Source organism: Crocuta crocuta, unplaced genomic scaffold (assembly GCF_008692635.1).
Source record: "Crocuta crocuta isolate KB4526 unplaced genomic scaffold, BGI_CrCroc_1.0 scaffold457, whole genome shotgun sequence".
In the NCBI taxonomy this organism is placed as follows: Eukaryota; Metazoa; Chordata; class Mammalia; order Carnivora; family Hyaenidae; genus Crocuta; species Crocuta crocuta.
In genome coordinates this window covers 1132800-1153843 of record NW_027531318.1, presented here as the reverse complement: position 1 = coordinate 1153843, position 21044 = coordinate 1132800, and the positions used below count along the sequence as shown (strand labels likewise).

The 21044-nt window shown below is 40.7% G+C and overlaps 1 protein-coding gene across 1 annotated transcript; it reads left to right on the top strand.

The window, feature by feature from the left end:
• The first annotated feature begins 1590 nt into the window (after positions 1-1590).
• On the top strand, positions 1591-4369 carry GJD4 (gap junction protein delta 4). Its single transcript, XM_077771712.1, has 2 exons — positions 1591-1654; positions 3345-4369. Exons 1-2 carry the CDS (start codon positions 1591-1593, stop codon positions 4367-4369), a joined length of 1089 nt encoding a protein of 362 aa, XP_077627838.1.
• The last annotated feature ends 16675 nt before the right edge of the window (positions 4370-21044 follow it).

Genomic DNA, 21044 nt, shown 5'->3' with positions numbered 1-21044 from the left:
ATTCCACATTCAGAATAGGTTATTTATAGCATACAGCAAAATTCAGAAATTACCTTCCTGATATTTCAGATTTTAAGGCGATATCACAGACAGTCTATTAGGAATCAAAGATATTTTCCTTTATTTTATACTGGAAAAATATGGCTATTTCAATATTTTTTATTTAACTACAATTTCTCTAAATTTCATTGTTCATGTTGAAGCATTTGACTAAAATATAGCAAAACTACTGTGCCTTTCAAGGGGGTCAAAATGTTTTCTGTGGGTGGAAACGTGTCATGTGAATAAAGATGAAAGTAGCTTTGTTGTACTCCTCTTCTGGGAATCTTTTTAGGGATATTACTAAAGTCAAGAATAGATCAGAAATGAAGAAAAGATGGGAATGAAAGAATAGCTTTCATGGAAAATTGAAATCATTCCTTTTAAAGTTCACAATTTCCCGCCTGATGATAGATCCCCAGCCTTGCAAGATGGGTTTCTCCTAGCTATAAAGGTGACAGCCACGAGAGGATTTTGATGCAACTGTGATTGATGTCAGCAGGTCCAGATGGTGATACTTTATTACAAATTTAATGGACATTTATTAAGCTGATTCAACGGGAGCAGCCTTGGTTAGATGGCGCTGGGAAAGACAAAAGGAATATACAACCTATGAAGGTGTTGGGGGCCAGTTAGAGATGGAAATTCCAGTGACTGGAGTTGTTACACACCCACTTCATGCTAAGTGCTCTCAACATCATCATTTTATGTCTTCCTCCCACAAACCCTGACTGAAACAGCATGATTCTCCCTAATGCAGGGATCCTAATCCTTCTGAGGATATGTGGGGAGATTCAGTGACTTCCCCACTGACCAGGTAGCTGCCCCAGGCTTTGTACCCAGGCCTTTGTATCCAAGTAAAAGGCTCTCATCACTCACCCAAACAGGACATAGCTAGAGAGTAACTGAGTCACAGCCTAAAGTTGGGACACATGTCTGAGATGCAGACTTCTGCTTTCATCCATGGTGTAGGAATTCAGAGTGAGAGCCAGACTCTTGCAGGCCAGAGTTATGATGGCTTATGCTTCATAAAGAAGACAAAACATGAATATTTTAGTGCTTCTTTAACAAGTGAAGGAGTTGTGGAGATGTTTGCAAGGAGGAAATACCTTTTTAGTGGAGAACTTTCCTTGGCCAGTTAACAGAACCTTTTCTTTCTTGGGTTAAATGTAGTAGCTTCTATTATATTCTGAAGCATCTGGCTCTCCCAGTAGAGACATGTGAGCACTGCCATGGGCCTGGAATGTCCCAAGAGGGTAAGAATAGCCCATAATGAGAGACGACTCTTGCTGTATTCTGGTCACTGCAGTTGTCAAGAATGCTTTGCCTCAGAGGACAGCTCAGGGCTGTCTCAACTCGGAGACGGAAAAATCACACTCCCATCCCCCAACCCATTCCTGGGCTCCAAGCTTTCCTTTTATATCTGCTGCTCTCACCTTTAAGTCTTTTGTAACAAAGATACATTTATTCCTGCGAAGATTTTTCACTTTCTTGGAGAACACAGGCTTCAGATGTCTCCAGGAGCCTTGAGTCTGTGACGCTCTGGAGGCAATGGAACGTTTGGACCTTCTGGGATTCCTTCTCATCACCTTCAACTGCAACATGACCATCGTGGGTGAGTATAGGAAACAGCTACAAAACTCTTGTGGTTTTGTTTTCATCACTTTGCCTGGCCTGTTTATTGTGGGAAGAAACGGTGCCATGTGTTCAAGCTTTCTTTTTTTTTTAATTTTTTTTTAATGTTTTATGTATTTCTAGGAGAGAGAGAGAGAGAGAGACAGCGTGAGCAGGGGAGGGTCAGAGAGAGAGGGAGACACAGAATCCAAAACAGGCTCCAGGCTCTGAGCTGGCAGTCAGCACAGAGCCCGACGCGGGGCTTGAACCCACGAACCGCGAGATCATGACCTAAGCGAAAGTCGGACGCTTAACCGACTAAGCCACCCAGGCGCCCCGTTCAAGCTTTCTTTTAACTGCTCTACAGTTCCATCATCATTTAAGGAAGGCTTGGATGTGAGTGATCTCTCCTGGGGCCTGTTCTCGCTGACATTTGGGTGCTGAGCCTGAAAGACTGAAACAAAAGAAAGGAGTATCTTTGTGTAACTCTTCGCTGGCTTCCTCCTTATCAGGAGAAGGAACAATACAGTAAAAATTAAAGAGAAATGAATGTCTTGATTATGCTTTCTTCCTGTTCATCTTTTTCTCGAAGCTTAATTTGTAAAAGATTAGTAATTCATTTGTGTATTTCAAGCCAAATCTGAATTTTAGTTTATTTTTTTAAAGAAAATAATAAATATTTCTGAGTTGGATGCAGACATATCAAACTTTCAGAGAGGTATGGGAGTCCTGGAAAAATGAAATGAGCAAGGGATTAAAATATACCCATGAAGTGGTTGATGTTTTTCTTACTCATTATTTTGCAGAATTTAAACAAGATCAACTTGGTCTTACAAGTTTGAGTCAATGAGCGGATCACATAATTCTATTCTTTGAGTTTAACTGCCTTCCTTTGTAATAGATTTTTTTCTGATGTCAGGTGATGTTTTCTGTATCTTGTCACAAAACAAAATACTTGCAGATTATGTGAATCTTAAACATGAATCTTAAACATGTTCGGAAAGAGTTAATTCAAGTCATGAAAATCAGACTTGAGGTTATTTTGATTTCCTAGGTAGGTCTCATTTATTCATGATACACTGAAGAAAGAGGTACCTCATTAAATCATAATACCTGGAATAGAAGGAAAAGGAATTCTGAATCCCTGACAGATCTGAAAAGTTCAATGTTGTTAAGGAAGTTTGATTCCAAGGACCATAAAGCAACAGTAGAAATCTTGTGGACCATTGTCATAAATAAAGACCACTGAACTACATTTAGCAGCCATACACAGTTACACAAATGTGCTAACAGCCTTTCAAAAGTTATCTGCAGACAGTAAGATCTTATTTACATCATTAATTTGCTCAGCTCAACTTTCTTTCCAGAATCTTCAATCCAGGAGACACTACCACCAATCTGAACGAGTGGAGTCAGACCAAGCATCTTTAGTGTCTAACGCTTTTTTAAAATCTGTCGATCTCAAAGCCTTTAACAGACAACTAGCCCAGCACAGCGCCCGAGGCACTGCAAGTGCTCCATAAATATTTGGCAGAGGAGCTAACCAGCAGACGCTATTGCTCTGACTAAAATACATGCTTACTGACTTCTCAGTTCTCCAGCCTCCGCCCTGTAAATACTTAAAAAGTAGTGTTGGGAGGAAATGCATTTGTATGCTGGTGATGGTGCCCTTCCTGCTTCCTCTTTTCTAGGGAAGGTCTGGCTTATCTTCATGATACTGCTGAGGATGGTGGTGATCATCTTGGCAGGCTCCCCCGTGTACCAGGACGAGCAGGAGAGGTTTGTGTGCAACACTCTGCAGCCGGGATGCGCCAATGTTTGCTATGACATCTTCTCCCCAGTGTCCCAGCTGCGGTTCTGGCTGATCCAGAGTCTGTCGGTGCTCCTCCCTTCTGCTGTCTTCAGCGTCTACGTGCTGCACAGGGGGTCAGTGCTGGCCGCCCGCGGACTCTGCTGGCCGGACCGCGGTCCCGGGGACCCTGACCCCGCTGACCTGAGCCCCGGGGACAGGGAGCGGTGCCACCTGACCGTGCCAGACTTCTCCTCTGGCTACATCGTCCACCTCTTTCTTCGGATGCTGACCGAGGCAGCTTTTGGTGCCTCGCACTACCTCCTCTTCGGATTCTTGGTCCCAAAGAGATTCTCTTGCACGCACTCTCCCTGCACCAGCGTGGTGGACTGTTACGTCTCCAGGCCCACGGAGAAGTCCATTCTGATGCTTTTCATGTGGGCGGTCAGTGCGCTGTCGCTGGTGCTCAGCTTGGCCGACCTTGTCTGCAGCGTGCACTGGAGGATGGGCGCGCGCTTGCGCGCAGCCGCCCCTGCCCCCGGCCGTCAGCCTGCGCCGAGCGGGGGCTCGAGGCCGGGTCAGGCGGCCAGCAACGCAGGTGGGTGGGCGGAGGTGGGAGAGCCAGTCCACCCCGGCCCGTGGGCTGCAGGGGAGGGTGCTGACAGCCCTAGAGGCAAGTCTGCCGCGTCAGTGCGGACAGGGCCTCCTGATGAAGAGGACAGTGACGTGATGTCCTCGGCCAGCAAAGAGCCGGGGAGCAGGCCCCACAGAGAAGCCTCTGGGGACTCAAGGGACGAGGGTCCCACAAAGTCAGGGGAGCACCCTTTGGCACCACGGAGCCCGCCGGCCCGGCGCTGTCCGTCTGGTCAGCTGCAGCCCCCCGACTGGCCCGCCAACCCGAGATCCAGAAGGTCCGAGTGGGTCTGAAGAGGGAACGGCAGGCAGCCAGGGGGCAGAGTCCCGTCCAAACGGAGACCTTGCCCATGAAGATGCACATCCGCTTCGACCTGTGTGAAATCCTCATCAACCCTCAGAGAGAAAGGCGAGCTGGCACGGGACACGTGGACTTCATGCGGGACTCAGATCCTCGAGATACAGATTTCATTTAGACAATGCCTTCTCTTGACCAAAGAACTTGACGTTGTGCTTTTGACAATGTGACTGGAGGCTAAAATGATTAGAGTGTCAGGTGACTGATTAATGCGACACTCTTGTTCTTTACCATAGTATGTGTTTAATGTACAAGCATGTTGTCTTACATTAATAGAGCTCTTTCACATTTTAATGTTTTCTGGTGAATTATTATAGAGTTTTTTAAATTTTGTTCGTTTTTGTTTTTCTATTTGGATAAAAGGGGCATCTGTTATGCATGGCATCAATAGAGAGGCGTTAGTTTAACTTCTCCCAACCCCTTTAATAAAATTAATCATGATTGAATTGCGATCTCAAGCTTCATAATTCACAGTGTTATAGAAAAAATGACAAATGCAGAGAATGTGGCTCTAAACAGTTGGGGACTTGGGGAGGCAGGTATCTTAGACTGTCTTTGCTTGTGACTATAATTTGCATAGGTGTTGAATGGATCTCTGGCATGCTGGTTCCTTTGTTTGCTGAGTGGCTGCCCTCACTGAGTAGACAGAACACATTTTTATTTGTCTTTTTATTTTTTATTTTTAATTGAAGTATACTTGACATAGAGGAGGCTCTGGTGCTATTGATGTGTGGAGGTAGAGCCGTTACATGTTTTCTAGATTTTTGTCTGTGTCCTTTAGAGAGACGTACAGTTAAGGTTGCTCTAAGAGGCTTCATGTTCCAGTGGACAGATAAGAAACACCATTAGTGCTGTGGTCTGACAGTCCGTGGTCATGTTTTTGGCTGTAAACTAGGAACAGAAAACTTCCCATGTCTGGACATGAGCCTCACGTAAGTGTCTCTCTGTATCTCTCAGTTGCCCTGTTTTTGGCCCAAGTTAGAAGTGACTTTGTTAGAGATTTTAGAGTTGCCTTTAACTGCCACATAGATGGACACAGCGTAGCAGAAAGAGCTACTATGGGACAGGATAAACCTGCTTACTCATCAAGAGGGGAGGAAGAGCCATCTGGGTAGACTTCCAGAATTGATCAATGTCTTCTAGTCTCCAAGCAGAAAATGGCTAAGATGAGTAAATTGTCCTTCAGTCCAACAAATAATAAAAATGGTGAACCAATGCACTCATGAAAACAATGGCCACTTTCAACTGTTCTAAAAAGGACTTTGACAATGAAATATCTGCCAGGATGGAGAATAACGTCCTGCTTGACCTATTCATCTATCCATCTATCTATCTATAGATACAGGTATCTACAGGATATCAAAACAATTAGTTAAAACTTAAATCTTCCAAAATTGGTTCTAGCATAAAAATATTTGAATGAATGTGTCTATTTTTAACATGTGCAGAAAATCTTTCTCTGGCTCCTCAATTCACTGAAAATTGTGAGCCATGACTTAGACCCCTCTCTTCAATAGTTAGATCAATGCCTGGTATTGTTCAATAACTGTGTCCATAACTGTTATGTTTGAATCTACTATTCCTAAAGTATTCAGGGGCAAATTTGGTTCTTCTCTCTTGCAGCATGCAATTCTGGTGGACTTCCCAAGGTTGGGTATAGTCTTAGAGATACAAGAGTTGTCTACCGCTACATTACTATTTCAAAAAATAAGCTCCGTGGGTCTCTCAAGCACCCCAATACTAGCCTTGATAGCATTGAGTGAGGAAATCAACTCAACAAATGTTGGTGGTGTGTTCCCACACACGGTGCCTACACAACAGCTAGGGGAGAAAGATGGCAAGAACTGAGCTGGGGCTTTCTCTTGGCCACAACCCCACAGAGAACTGGGCAGAGCATGTCTGTGTTCCTTCTCTTGCTGGAGTCTATGCTCAAGTTTGGGTCTGCAAACAAGTGTGGTCTTATTTGGGTGGCACTGGGAATGGCTACTTTTGCCTCTCTGCTGGTGTCCAAAATCCCACTATCAGAGAGCCAGAGCCTTGGAGGTTTGTTTCATGGAAAACTGCAAATACTATTCAGAGCAATGGGTGCCAAGAGAAAGGGGAGAGGAAAGGAGCCAAGGGTAAGACATCTGGGTTCTGATTCCATTTCACCATTACTTGGCAGGTCACTTGATCCTCTGGGCCTCAGTTTCCTTCTCTGAGTAAAGAGGAACCTAGATTAGATGATTCCTTAGTGCTCTACAAATGTAGAAATTCATCAATACCATGTGTCATGTGCAGAGGTCATTTTAACACTAAAAAGGGTTAATTTATTAGACCCTTCCATTCTGCTAACTGGGTAAGCATGGGTTTTGATGGAATGAGAATGATAAGAACAGGACAAGACTACTCTCACAGGAGGGGAAGCTAAGCAAGGACATTAGCTCAGGTCCTTGATTATGCTGGGGCTGGAGGGAAGAAAAAGATGACAAGGGTGAAGAGAACTGAATTGGGCCTAGAACCTAAATCTCTTGTACTTTGAGATTGTCCTCTTAATTATGATCATTTTAGATAAGTCTCTTGGTGTAAATGCCCATGAGTGTGCGTGTTGTGGTGGGGCTCTTTCGTCTTTGCAAGGTAAGAATGGCTCATTAAATATTGTGTAACCTTCTAAGAACTTTAATTCATAAAACTTCCCAGGTTAGGGGCGCCTGGNATTAAAAAAAAAAAAAAATTTTCCAGGCTAGTGTCCAGGTGGTTCTCAGGTGGTCCAGCAATGATGGGAGCCCAGTGGTGGAATCCAGACTCTGAATCAACATGTACTGTAGCTGGTTGTTGGTTTCTTTTGACAAACACAAAAGAAAGATTATGAGAATCAATGAGACAAAGCTTATACATAGCCAAGTATTATTTATGGAATTAATGTGATTTTTTTCCTAGGATGTTGCAATCTATTGTGAGGACCTACTTGGAATTTTTTGAGTGTCAATGTGGTTTCAGGCCAGGATGGAGGATGGTGGTGCTTTGCAAATGAAGAAAGGGGGCACCTGGGGTTCTTAGGTACAGACTTGCTGAGGGTCTCTTACAATGGAGATGCTTCCCCTCCTCTGCCCCCAACTTGAGCATTCCAACTTCAGGGACAGGGGCAGCTATGGAGTCTGGAAGTCCTGCCAGCTACAGTTTGGTTGTGCTCTAGGATAAATGTTTCCTAGAAACCGAACAGATGTCTTACCCCTACCATTTGAAATATATGTATATCAATTTTTCCTTTCTTCTGTCATTCATAGAACAAATCTATTCCTCAGGGAACTTTCTCTCTGTGTTGTGACCTGAGAGAGTGAGTGGCAGAAAATAGAGCCAAAAGAAGTGACTAAATTTTTTCAAGCCCGAACTTGGATGAAATGAGTTTCATGGAGAATTCAGGAAATTAAAAGTCAAATGCAAAAACTAGATTTATTAAGGAGAGTTTCCTCCCTCCCCTCCTCAGCAAGAGTAGAGATGTCACATTTAAAATAGTGAGTAATTGTAAAGAGTGTGCCTACCTGGCCGTGACAGTGATTGGCCATTCACTTCCTTGGCCATCTTACAGCTGAAAGACTCCCCAGTCTGTCACCTGTGTGTCACTGGTCTGGTTCCTCTCCCTCTAACCCTCCACCTTTTTCTCTAGTGGTGCTTCATACAGCTCCTGTGAGTGTTTTATCAATAGGCTGAGACAAGATTTCAAATCAATGGAGCTACGTTGATAAACCAGTATTTATGAGTATCACCTCTGTACCTAGCATTTAATTTCTTATTTCTGTTTCTATGAAGCTAAAAAAAATGAAAAACAAAAAGCCTTATCATATGACAGGTCAGCAAACTGGTGGGAAAAAGCTTAACAAAATGTCATTGTTTTAGTACCACTGTTGAAACAACTCTGATTCCTGTCAGCTTTAATTTTCTCAGGGCTGACCTAGGCACTATAAGGACTCACCTCATGTTGTGGGCTCTGTTGGGAGGCTCAGATGAGTGTGGATGTGGATGCCCCCTGAGAAGGACAGAACTGTGTATCACAGTAGGGTGTTTCTTGGGCTGTGAACTGGTCCATGCTCAACATATCACCCTAAACAGGTCTCTCCAAGAATATGTGATGATACAATATTTGCACAAGGAGAAAGATGTCCACAGACATAGGAATGCTCCAAACCTTCTTCCCACATCTTTTCTTACCAACAGAGGCCTTTCTTGGACCATATTTAGGACACAATATTTATAAACACGAAAATGTTAATTTACGTCTGGTGGTAACTCTTGACCATTTCCCTGCTTCTCTGTTTTTGCTTATCTCTGCCTGGAAAAAGCAGGGTTTAAGAACTCTTAAGAACGAAGCGGCAGATCTGGAAATTGTATTAGGTTACTTTGGATAACAGAGGGAGTGAGAAATTAGGAATAACGGAGAAATTGTGGACAATCTGGCCTCATGGCCAGATAATTTAAAAGGACAATGAGCCACCCTCTTGGGGTTAAGATCCAGTCCCTTATTTCTAATTAAATTTCTTTATTTTGCCCACAAGTGTCAGATTGTTCTTTACCCTGGCTTTTCACGTGATCAGAATGCTAACTGCAAGTGGCTAGCTTGAGATGTAGATACATGATAAAAGATGACAGCCAAGACAGACAATGGTGGAAAGAGTAAATATGGCAAACCCAATGGTGTGACCACTCAGGAAGGTGGTAGTGGGTGCCAACAGAACACAAATATTCTTTCTTCCTATAAGATTCCTCAGCTGTGTGCTAAACAGGTAAAAAAAAATTCCTATATGGTTTTAAGTTGTCAAATAAGGAATCCGCAATGGTGCGTGAGGTTTACCCCCTTCGTTTATGAAATGATGTGTTATTTTATGTTTAAGATTTTTTTTTCTCCTTTTCTTGTGCTTTAGAAACTTAAAGCACTTTTGATCTCAGAAATAGCATTTGAGAGGCAATTTAAATGTCCATAAATTGGCCTTCCTCACCTGGGATATTTGATCCAAATAAAGCCTCAGACATTATTAAAGTTTATGCTAAGCGTATCCATTGTCATTTCCTTCAGAAATGAAAATTCAGTAATTTCATAGAGGTGGTGTGTCTGATTAGCCATTAGAAGGAAATAAAGTCTTATGCTAAAACAAGTTCATCAAATTTTGTTGTGTGCCCACAGTGGTTCCTCGGGGGAAGTAAAGAGGATGGTTAAGACTTGTATTCCAGGGACGAGGAAAGTTTTCCATTCTCTCACTACCTACGGGCTCTGAGAACATTACTTTTTTCTGTGTGTTTATATTTCCTTATCTATAAAAAGAGATATCACATTTCCACCTAGAAACATGATATCTGTCAGTGTGGATTAAAGTGTTTTTACTTTTTTTTGAAATAAGATAAAAATATTGAAGATTACACACTGTGTCTATGCATTTATTGAGCATCTTTTCTATGTCTGGTACTTGTGCAAGACATGGAATGAATCACAAGAGAAAGATGAGGAAAGATTATCCTTGCATTGGAGAATCTCTTCCAGTGAGACAACTGGGGAATATGTGAAGGCAACATATACTCAAAAATTAAATTTCATGGTTCAGGCTTGAATATTTCACCATAAAATGTCTATTTTTTTTTTTTTAATAAGTAAGCTCCCATTTTGACAAACAGCAAAACTTCTTGCATAAAGTTAAGGAACTGGGTCACCTCCATTACTCATCTGGGGAATGGAAGAAGGCTGAGCCTTCAGTGTTAACCCTCTTCACTTTCCTGTGGCACTCATCTCCCTCTGGGTGCCTCTTCTTTGGGCATCTTCTTCTCTGCTCTAGCTGACCATAGCTCCTGATTCCAGTAAACCCACACTTCACCCCCCAGGACATCTGCTGAGACTCAGCACCAACCTCAGCATCATGGAATCTTCCATTTATCAAGGACCTTAGAGACTCCAGTCAACAACTCATTTTACAGGGGAGATGAAGGCCCAGGAAGGTGAGGTAACCCATATAATATACTCTGATCAATTAGTGGCCAAGCCTTCTCTCTCGTAACTAGTTCTGGCTCCTTTTATTGCTTCAGGATGCCTTCTTGAAGGAGTCATATAGAAGGGACTATGTTCACAAAGCTTAATGTTCACAACAGTGTAAGATTTCTGAGAGTGTTAACAAATTAACAGAGGGTTCAGAGTCATTTTAATAGTGGTATTCAAAGCAATAATCGGGTCCTACAGTAGATCTATAGAAGAAGAATGAAACTGGTGTTTGATTACAAATTAGATCAAACATTTCTTGAAGTTAAAAAAAGTTGTAATAGAAATATAAGGAAACAGAAGTTTTGAAATAATGCCCTTATCCTTTTTCCATAATGCAATATCATAGTCTTGTATTCTTAGATTCTTAGGCTTTAAAATTTAAGTTTTCATACAATCTTAACTATTAAACTAGCTTTCAATCACAATATGACTATTGTTTGGGATGCTGCCATAATTTCATGGGTTAAATATAAAATGCTAAACTTGAAAATGCCATTTTCCTTTGGTGCTTTGTCTAGGACTTAGGTGACCTCCCTCCAGGTAGATGAGCTGTCTGAGCTCTCCCTACTAAGTCTGTCAGTGAAGTTTCTCAGTGGATATATAACTGAATCAGAGTGAGGCACATTCATTTTATTTTATAATTAAAATATTTATATATATAAAAGATTTTAAATTCAATACAATTTACAAATTGGGCTAACTTTTAAAGGAACTTGATCAGCTTGTGTTTAAATGTCTTCCATGTTATAATTATTTAAATCATAGTTTTTTTCTCCCATGCTTGAGAAAATTGCTTTTCTCAAATAAGTTTAAGCCCAGAATAAACAAACAAAAAAAACCCCCTCAATTCTGTCTTTTCTAGCCCATGGTTCCCAGCTGCCTTGATTAAGAGCTGATCTTGGCATGCTCCCTGGCTCCTCTTCCTGATCTACTTTATTTCAACTTAAGAACCCCAGACCCATCTACACCTGGAAATTGGGATGCTGAGAAAGATTTGTCTAGAGGAGACAGATGTTCAGGAGGCAGCATCTACATGACTGTTACTGGTTGGGTTGGGAGAATGAGGGAGAGGAGGAGATGCTGGCTTGACTGACTTGGTTGCATCCCCCTAAAAGAATTCCTGGTGGAGGAGATGGATGCTAAAGTTTTTTGATTTAGAAGTGCCAAGGTTGAGTTGGCAGTGGAGCATTTAGGAGGAGATGCTTAGAGGGAAGTTGGACTTATTGGACCAGAGCTCAGAAAGTGGGATGACAGGAAATAGATCTGGGAATGATCAATATAGAGTTGCTGTTAAATCCTTGGGCATTCTTGGCCACAGAATCTACCTCCTGCTTCAGGTAACCCCATACCTCTTTGGTGACTCTGATGGACAGGTAAAGTGAATGGTGTCAGCAAGCCTATCAGGATCCTTACAATCACTGCTAAGGGAATGAATCTCTTGTTTTCCATTTTAGGAAGCAGATCCTTTAGCAAAGCAGCTCTGATTTATTTACCCTGAGCAGTGACTGCGTCAGAACTCCAGAAGTTCTCAAATATCCATGTTTGAGTTTAAAACTCTAAAATCTTTCCTTCTGTGTTCCCCCTTCTGACACTACTCAGGTTTCCATGCCAAGTCGGAAGGGATGGTCTTTACCATACCCCCGGGTGGGCTCACAGTCCAGCCCCCTCCCCTGGCCAAAGAAGCCCTTACTCTCTACCCCTTTGTATTACTATGCCATTGTAAGTGGGGAGTGTTCAGGTGTCCTACACTATCTTATTTGGTGGAGAGAGCTGAGAGTTAATTATTATTAATTTTATAGGCATGTGTTAGTGTTAGACTTGATTACATTTTGAAACTGTTCTTACACTCTTGTTTCCCTTTTTTGTTCTGTTTCCCAAATTGTCTTTTTCTCAGATTCAATTTACCTTTTTCTTTGAAATACTAAATTTCAGCATGCTAATATATCTTATTGACGCTTTTACTTTCCAGACACAAATGGACAAGATGCCCCAGGGACAGTGCATAAATTGCTTGGAAGAGAAGATGACCAGAGTAGTGGCTTGAAGGGGTTTCCCAGCAGCTGACCTTTCTGGAGAAAATGGCCCTAGCACCCAAATTTGTGCCGTCATAAATCCAGGGGCTCCAGTAGGGCCCTTAACACTGTTTCCCCAACTCCTTATTTTTCTAGTTAGCTCACTTTTTGTTCTCCAAGAACTACTTTAAATTTTTATTCTCTCCTCATATTTTGATTTCCTCTTATATGGAGAAGTCATCTCATGGGAACTTCTCAACTGCCCACAACTATTTATTCTGTCTCCTGACCTCCTGTTTGCAGGGTTGTATTTCTCACTAGATCCTAACTCTGAATAAGGACTTACTAGTGCCAGGCAGTGTTTTGTACCCTCTTTGGATTTCCTAATATAATATATCATATCTTCCACAACATAGGTAGAATACTACAGTGGTATTCAATACACAGATGAAGAAACTGTGGTTAGAGAAGTTTCTATAAGCCCCAAGTTCCCTCGCTGTAGCCCATTATAATAGATGCATAGTGTCTCAGACTGGGTAGGTGTTCAATGAAAATTTTTAAAATTAATTTTAACTTAAAGCCTATGGGCCAAAGGCAGCACATAAGGGAGGTTTGAAGACATAAGAAATAAAGGGAATCAACAACAGAACACTTATTTGAGTTGATAGATGATCAGAAAAAGAACACAGGTGAGGGGATTGGCTTTGAACAGAAAGGAGAAATCTTAAAAAAAAATTTTTTTTTGTTTATTTTTGAGAGAGAGGCAGAGCGTGAGTGGTGGAGGGGCAGAGAGAGAGGGAGACACAGAATCTAAAGCAGGCTCCAGGCTATGAGCTGCCAGCATTNTGTCTCAGACTGGGTAGGTGTTCAATGAAAATTTTTAAAATTAATTTTAACTTAAAGCCTATGGGCCAAAGGCAGCACATAAGGGAGGTTTGAAGACATAAGAAATAAAGGGAATCAACAACAGAACACTTATTTGAGTTGATAGATGATCAGAAAAAGAACACAGGTGAGGGGATTGGCTTTGAACAGAAAGGAGAAATCTTAAAAAAAAATTTTTTTTTGTTTATTTTTGAGAGAGAGGCAGAGCGTGAGTGGTGGAGGGGCAGAGAGAGAGGGAGACACAGAATCTAAAGCAGGCTCCAGGCTACGAGCTGCCAGCACAGAGCCTGACACGGGGCTCAAACTCAGGCCACCCAGACGCCACCCAGGCGCCCCAGAAAGGAGAAATCTTTAGAGACCACAGGCAAAGGGCAAGGGCGGGAGCAAATAAGGACATTCACTGGAGGGAAAGGGAGTTTCTCTAGGCCAAGTGTGTTTGGAGAGAGAATTGAGGCATTAAGGGTGGGGGATTGAGAAGAGGTTTTAAGTATGAAATAGCCACGGAACAGGGGAAGAAGCTGACCACGGACACACAAAAGAGGTCGCTGGTATTTCTGTGTCTGGAAAGAGCATTTATTGAGTGTCTACTGTATGCCAAGAGCACTGGCCATGTCCTTTGATTTCAGTAACCTTGTGAATACTATTTTATAGGTAAGGAAACTGAGGCTTACTGATAACTTGCTCAAGGTCTCACAGTAGTGGAAGAAGCTGGGGTAGGAATTTAAACCTGACTCCAAAAACCTGTGTTCTTTTCCCACACCCCAGTGTTTCTTGTGAACTTTTGGCTCATTATGGAGAAAAGCTTTCCCCACACTGTAATCAACTCTTGGCCAGCTCAAGGCTTTTTAATCACTCCTTTTCTGGGCTAGGAACAGAGAGGACACTTATGGTTGCGGAAGTACTACCTTGCCAACTGCTGATTTTTTAATCAAAAGAGGATTTCTCAGCTGCTTGATTAACCCATTCTATGTATCTCTCTCAAATCCAGTACAAAGAAATTTGTTTGCACTTGATTTTTCTTATCAGATACTCAACATGCACAGAATCAGTCTGCCTTGGGAATAAGTAAATTTAACCATGCCTTTTTCCACAATTTAAATTTCAAAAGTTATAGAAACTTTTAAAGTTCACTTTTCATAAAGTGAATCCAACAGAGGTGTGAAATGTTACTTCTAAAACTCTTACGTGTTTTTTTCCTAGTTGAGTGGGGCCCACCTATGGCTGATTTTTGAAATTACCCATCAAAGACTCAACCCTTTAGTTAAATATTCAAGCTTGGGTACCTTTTAAAATACAAATGTCCTGGGTGGAATGGTTCCCTGTATCATCCTTTGTGGGTCAGTTGCACTTGGTGAGCACGACAGATCAGAAAAATGACAGAGATAGGAGGAGGAGGAAGATACGATGAGAGAGGGCCTGTTTTTCTTGGGGATAGAGAGAAGTTGTTGGCACCAAAGAGGGAAGAGGGTGGAAAGGAGGAGAGTCACAAAGACTGACTTTGTGCAAGGGATGCCAAGAGATAGAGAAGAGGGCCCAGGAAGGGAACACCAGGACCTATAGCTCTTTTTACTTGAGGAGATCAAGGGCAAACACCAGGACCAGAGGGCAAGGCAGAATTTAAGACCCTGAGTTTGAATTTGGAAGGAGAGTGAGGCTGGAATAGGGTTTAAATGCAACATGGTGGTTTGAACATTTGGGAAAATGGAGGAATGGTGGCTTGCCTTTGTGTGCATGTAGACCAAAGAGGTCTAAAGGGCTTAGCTGATATATTAATGACTGCATATCTCTAAATGGGACCATTGAAGGCCCACAAAAGATTCCCCCGAGTCAGTCAAAAGTAAAGCAGTGCATGTATCTTCTTTGTGGCAGGATGGACGGAGTGTTGGAAAACTCTGCACAGGTATAACTCCCCAAAGGAACTTGTCAGTAAGCCTGGATGTATTTCTAACACCAGTGTTTCCTAATAAATTATTATTCATTTAGGTACTATTGGGTCAGAAAGGATACTTTCTGTAATGTTTTTTTATGTCTCACATAAATTCTGGTATGGACAGGGCATGTACTTTGTTCTGCATTCCTTTCCTTGGAGTCTTATTGGATTTGGTCAGTGAAAAGACTAATAGTAAATTTCATTGTAAATAAAAAGATACAGGACAGAACTTGGTGCCTGAGAAGGAAATGTGGTCATCAAAGAGGAGGATGAAGAAAGAGAGTTCACAGGACCTCAAAGACACATTTTACCTATTTTTCACATTGGTCCTTGCCCCAAGCCCAGCAGGGTGTCTCCAGAAAAGTTCTGGTCTAATGGGGGATATCATGGGAGATTTAGAGGCAAAATATAGGTCTGGAGAATCACATAAAAGAGGACGTAGAATGGCATCCAAAATGTTTTAGTAAAGGCTTGATTGTGCTAGGGAAATTACACTGCTGATAATCCAAATGGAATTAATGCCCTTTGTTGTGAACTTGACACTTCTCACACAAGTTAATGAACAGTTTACAGTAAAACTAAATCAGTAACTTTAGGGCCTAGGAAAGAGTTATCGACTCACATCAGGCCCACCCTTACTTTATTGAACTTGGAAACATCTGTGTTAGTCTTGTACTAATCCTTCTTGAGTTGGCACAATATGATTGTGTTGGAAAGTCATGGAATTCACAACATTCATCCTTTAATTAGACTAAACTTGGATTTAAAAGCTTCTGTGTGATTTGGAAAAATCCAGTCTTTGGTCTCAGACTGCTAAATCCTTTGAGAATTTTGAAGTGCAAATATATAAATCATAATACAGTGTTAGGTTCTGTTAATCTTAAGAGTATGTGAGTCATTTTAAACCTAGAGTATTTTGGACTTAGTCATTTCCTTCATATGAAATCCAACTTTCCAGCATAAAAATTATGAAGTGTAAAGTTTTCCAGTGTATGGAATTACAAGTCTCAAACATGGAAACTGTGCATGGATGTAATATTGCTGGGACTGCAGCTTTTTGTTGCAACTCTGATTTAAATTTTTATTTTTTGCTTCATCTGAACTTTCTTTCTCATAAGATTTGTTCTCTATTCTTTCTTGCATATTTATTCTTCTTGCTATTTATCTGTTCTTCTTGCTATGAACCGTAACTTCATTTTCTCCAGGGTCAATTAGTTTCACATGAAGAAAGTGTCTACAGCTGAATATGGTGCAAAAAAATCCCCTCCCATATCATGGCAGTTAATGGAGACACCGAATGTAATTCTCAGTTCTCAAAACATATGTGTTGAATGAACAGATCTTTAGAATGGCATAAATTTAATAATAAAAGAAATTCTTTAGAGAGGGCAAAGCACTGGTCCTTAACCATTATAACACATTGGACATCACAAAGATCTCATTCAGGAGTATATCTTGAATTTCATTCTCTGTTTTTGTAAATAGAGATTTAAAATATCTGATTTTTTTCTCTTGATCATATCATTTGTTCCTCAGAAGAATTGTGTTAGGGCAGAGCAACAGTATGTTAATTATACCTTAAGGGTAAAAGGGGGTGGGGAGAAAACAAAAGGAACAGCAGAGCAATAATTATTATCCTCATTCATGGCAAGGGAAATCAAGTCCGGGAAAATTGACAGGATTATAAGCTAATTAACAACTAGGGGAAGAACACAAAAATTCTGTTCTTAGTCTATTTTTTTTAAATTTTACTACTGTCAGGTGAAGGCAGACTTAACTATGGTGAAGAGAAAGATGACATTTGAATATATTAGTGTGGGGAGCTGTGGTAGTCATTAATGGCATTCAATAAATATCCACAGTTTCTTTTCCTGGACACATGCTAGGATTACTTCCCTGTGCCTTTTTGGGTACTATATAGTCATATGACTTGCTTTGGCTAATGACACATGTAGATATGACATATGGCATTTCCAGGCAGAAATTAAGAATCAGTTGATATATTCCTTCCCAGATATACAAGGATAATAGAAGCACATGTCAAGATAAAGCTTTCACCAACCTGGATTTCTGAGCACCTATGGTGAATAGAATCTCTTTGCTGATACATGGTGAACACATGTAGGTGATAAATTATTTTTTGTTGTGGTAAACCACTGAGATTTTGGAACAGTTATTGTAGTAAAGCCTAATTTATTTTGATTGATACTGAAATTAAGGAGCATAAATGGGTAATGCATGGATCAATGAGTCAATGGATGGATGGATGTTTAGGTGAGTAAATGGATGGATCAACATAATAACTAGTGACTGGATGGGGTTCAGGGGATAAACTTCTTCTCTTTATATCAATATCCTAAATGCACTGACTCAAATAAGGTGCAAACCACTGGGTTCTAGTAAAGGACACTTATACATCAGGATACACTTGTATGTTCATTTTCACAAGCCAAGTATCTATAGCTACATACTGTACTTCTTTTTTTTAATGTTTATTTTAGAGAGTGCAGAAGAGGGGCAAAGAGAGAGGGAGAGAGAGAATGACAAGTAGAATCCACTGCCAGCACGGAGCTTAATGGGAGCTTAATCCCATGAACTGTGAGATCATGACCTGAGTGGAAATCAAGAGTTGATACTTAACCGACTGAGCCACCCAGACACTCCTATACACAATATTTCTAATCCCAGTATGGTAAGCAGAATAATGGTCCCCCAAAAGTATATATGTCCTAATCCCCAGAATTTGTGAATATGTTATTTTACATGGCAAAGGGATTTTGTCAATATAATTGAATTAGGATCTTGAGATGTGATTATTTCTTATTCTGGATTATCTGGGTCAGCCTAATGTAATCTTAAGGATTCTTATAAGTAAATAAGGAAGCCGATGAGTCAGAGAAAGAGACGTGACATCAGAGGCAGAAGTTGGAACGATGTAATTGCTGGAAGAGGTCATGAACCAAGAAAGGCAGGCAGCTTCTAGAAGCTGGAAAAGGCCAAGAAACAGATTCTCTTCTCAAGACTCCAGAAAGGATGTAGCTTTGTCAAACCATGAATTTAGCCCAGTAAGGCCCATTTTGGACTTCTGTCTTCCAGAACTACAAATAATACATCTGTGTTGTTCTAAGCCATGAGGTTTGTGGTAATTTGTTAGAGTGGCAATAAGAAATGAATACACCCAATTACTTATGATTGTTGAGCTGAAGAGACCAAATCTCTTAGCAGAAGAATATAGTAAATCTATTACCACTTCTGGGGGAAACATGCTACGTGATTTGTAAACTGCTTAAGCAAAGTCCAGCTCAGATGGGAAAGTTTTCTCTGACCCTACCATCACAAGGTGGCGCTAGTTCCTGAAGTTGTTATTGATGGTAACATTCTCTTTGTATTTGTATCTTCTGCCTTAGAGTTCTCAAGATATCTGAATTTGTATAACCAGATATTTTTCTTTTGTTACCAGTATAAATCAATTGCCCATTGCAGCACCAGAAAACTGTCACTTGACACCATCACAGATCTGAGAGAATTCTGGGTCTGCTAATTCTTCTTGACACTGGACCAGATCCTGTGTCACTCATTAGTCCTAAAGGTTCTTGGAAACAGGAATAGGTCTTAAGTCTCTTTGCATCTCTCTCTAGCACCAACACAATATTTTAGGGAAGTAATTGTCTGTACAACATCATAATTTTGGGAGCCTACTATAAGGTAAATAAGATAGTGTCTTGGCTCTCAAGTAGTACACAGTCCAATGGGAGAGACAGAGAGACATGTACAAAGACGATAGTGTTGCAAAGGTTATATCAAGAATGATGAATTGGGAATACAACTGAGAGGAAAGAATTGAGAAAAGAGGAGCAATAACTCAGCGTGAGGCCATCAAGGAAGACTTCAGAGAGGAGTTAAAAGTTTGCCTGGGTCTCTAAAAATAAAAGACCCCTAACCAGTAGTTTGCTAACAGGGAACAAACTTCCAGGCAGGGGGTAACACATTCAAAAATATGATCTGTTTGCAGGGAGTGTTTGCAAAACAGCAAGAGCTAGAACAGAAAGTGCTCAGGAAAGGTTATACCAGTCACCTGCTTTATGCCTTCATTTCCAAGTACAGACGTGGTGTGGTATAAGCTGAGTGGTTCTCAAACCTATCGAATCAGAACCATTGAAGGGGGGTAGTGTCCAGGAACCTGCATTTTATAGACAGATCCTACTGTACAACCAGAATCAAAAACATTGACCTAGATGGGGTCACAATTTCCTTCTAGATCAGAAATGACATTATGCTATGAAATGATACCTATTATTTGGTTCTAACAAACTGATTTTAATATCGACTTCCATTTTAAGAATATTATTTCTAAAAATAGAATCTTTAATAATGAAATTTAATAAAAGTGTATATTTAAAGGTATAAACAAATATTTTATGGTTATTAAGAGTAGATACATTTTTAAGATAATTATGGTTTCTAAGAGAAAATAACATACTTGTGTCAGTTGGTATTTATTAGTCAAGAAATAAGACAACATGACTGTTTGAAATCAGATTTAAAGGGGTTATAATGTTCTGTCCCTGGGCTGGGAGTACAGTCAACTTCTAAGTCTGGAATATGCTCTGGGATTTATTTTCCTACAGAGAACTATTTTTACAGTAGAACATTAGGCTTGGTCTGGACTCTGGGCAGGATCAATATTGAATTTTTTCCTATATAGGCAAGTGTCCCATATGAAATAAGGAAAGTTATGAGAAAGGGCCTTAAATCCACTGCTGTGTAAGGGTTCTGCTATCTGTCTTTTTTAAATGATGTGTTTGTTTTATTTATTATCACTGCCAGCTTGTCCACTTTGCTTTAAAAATGCACCTGAGAAGAAAATAGAGGCAAAAACCTTCGTGATATTGGATTTGGCAATGATTTCTTGGATATGACACCAAAAGAATAGGCAACAAAAGGAAATATAGGCAAACGGGACTACATCAAAATTTAAAGCTTTCCTACATAACAAGACAATATCAACACAATGAGAAGGCAATGTATGGAAAAAGAGAAGATATTAGCAAATCATATATATGGTAAGGCACTAATATCAAGAATATATTAACAACTCTTAAAACTCAACAATAAAAAAGATCATATAACCTAATTAAAAATGGGCAAAGGAGTTGAATAGACATTTTCCCAAAGATGATACACAAATGGCCAACAAGTATATAAAAAGATGCTTGTTATCAGTAATCATCAGAGAAATGCAAATCAAAATCACAGTGAGAAACCACCACAGAGCCAGTAAGGTGGCTGCTACCAAAAAACAGAAGATAACAGGTAATGGGATTGCCAGGAAGATGGTGGAGTAGGAGGACCCTAAGATCACTTCATCTCATGGATACACCTGGATAACACTTACATCAGTGTAAGTAACCCAGAAAAAAATCGAAAGACTGGCACAATAAATTCCACAACTAAATATAAAGAAGAGGCCACATTGAAGAGGTTATGAAGGGCCAAGGCTTGGAGGGAAGCTAAACTTACCTGCAGCACTGTCCTTGGGTAGGGGGGACCAGAGAGCATGGAGAAGGGAGATAAACAGACTATCACACTGGGGAGCCCACACAGGTAAGATGATTCCCCATAGCATTTAGCTTTGAAAACCAAAGGGGCCAAATTTTGTGAGTTCTTACAACCAGCAGGACTTAAAGCCTAGAATTTGAAAAATCAGCAGGATGGACTCAGAGAGCTGGGAGGGTGAGAGGAACTGAGTCTTCAACGTTAAGGAGATATAGCATGACAAACAG

Coding starts and splice junctions, on each gene's coding strand:
- GJD4 (XM_077771712.1), top strand. CDS start 1,591: ATGGAACGTTTGGACCTTCTGGGATTCCTTCTCATCACCTTCAACTGC. Junction 1,655..3,344: donor CTGCAACATGACCATCGTGG/GTGAGTATAGGA, acceptor CCTCTTTTCTAG/GGAAGGTCTGGCTTATCTTC.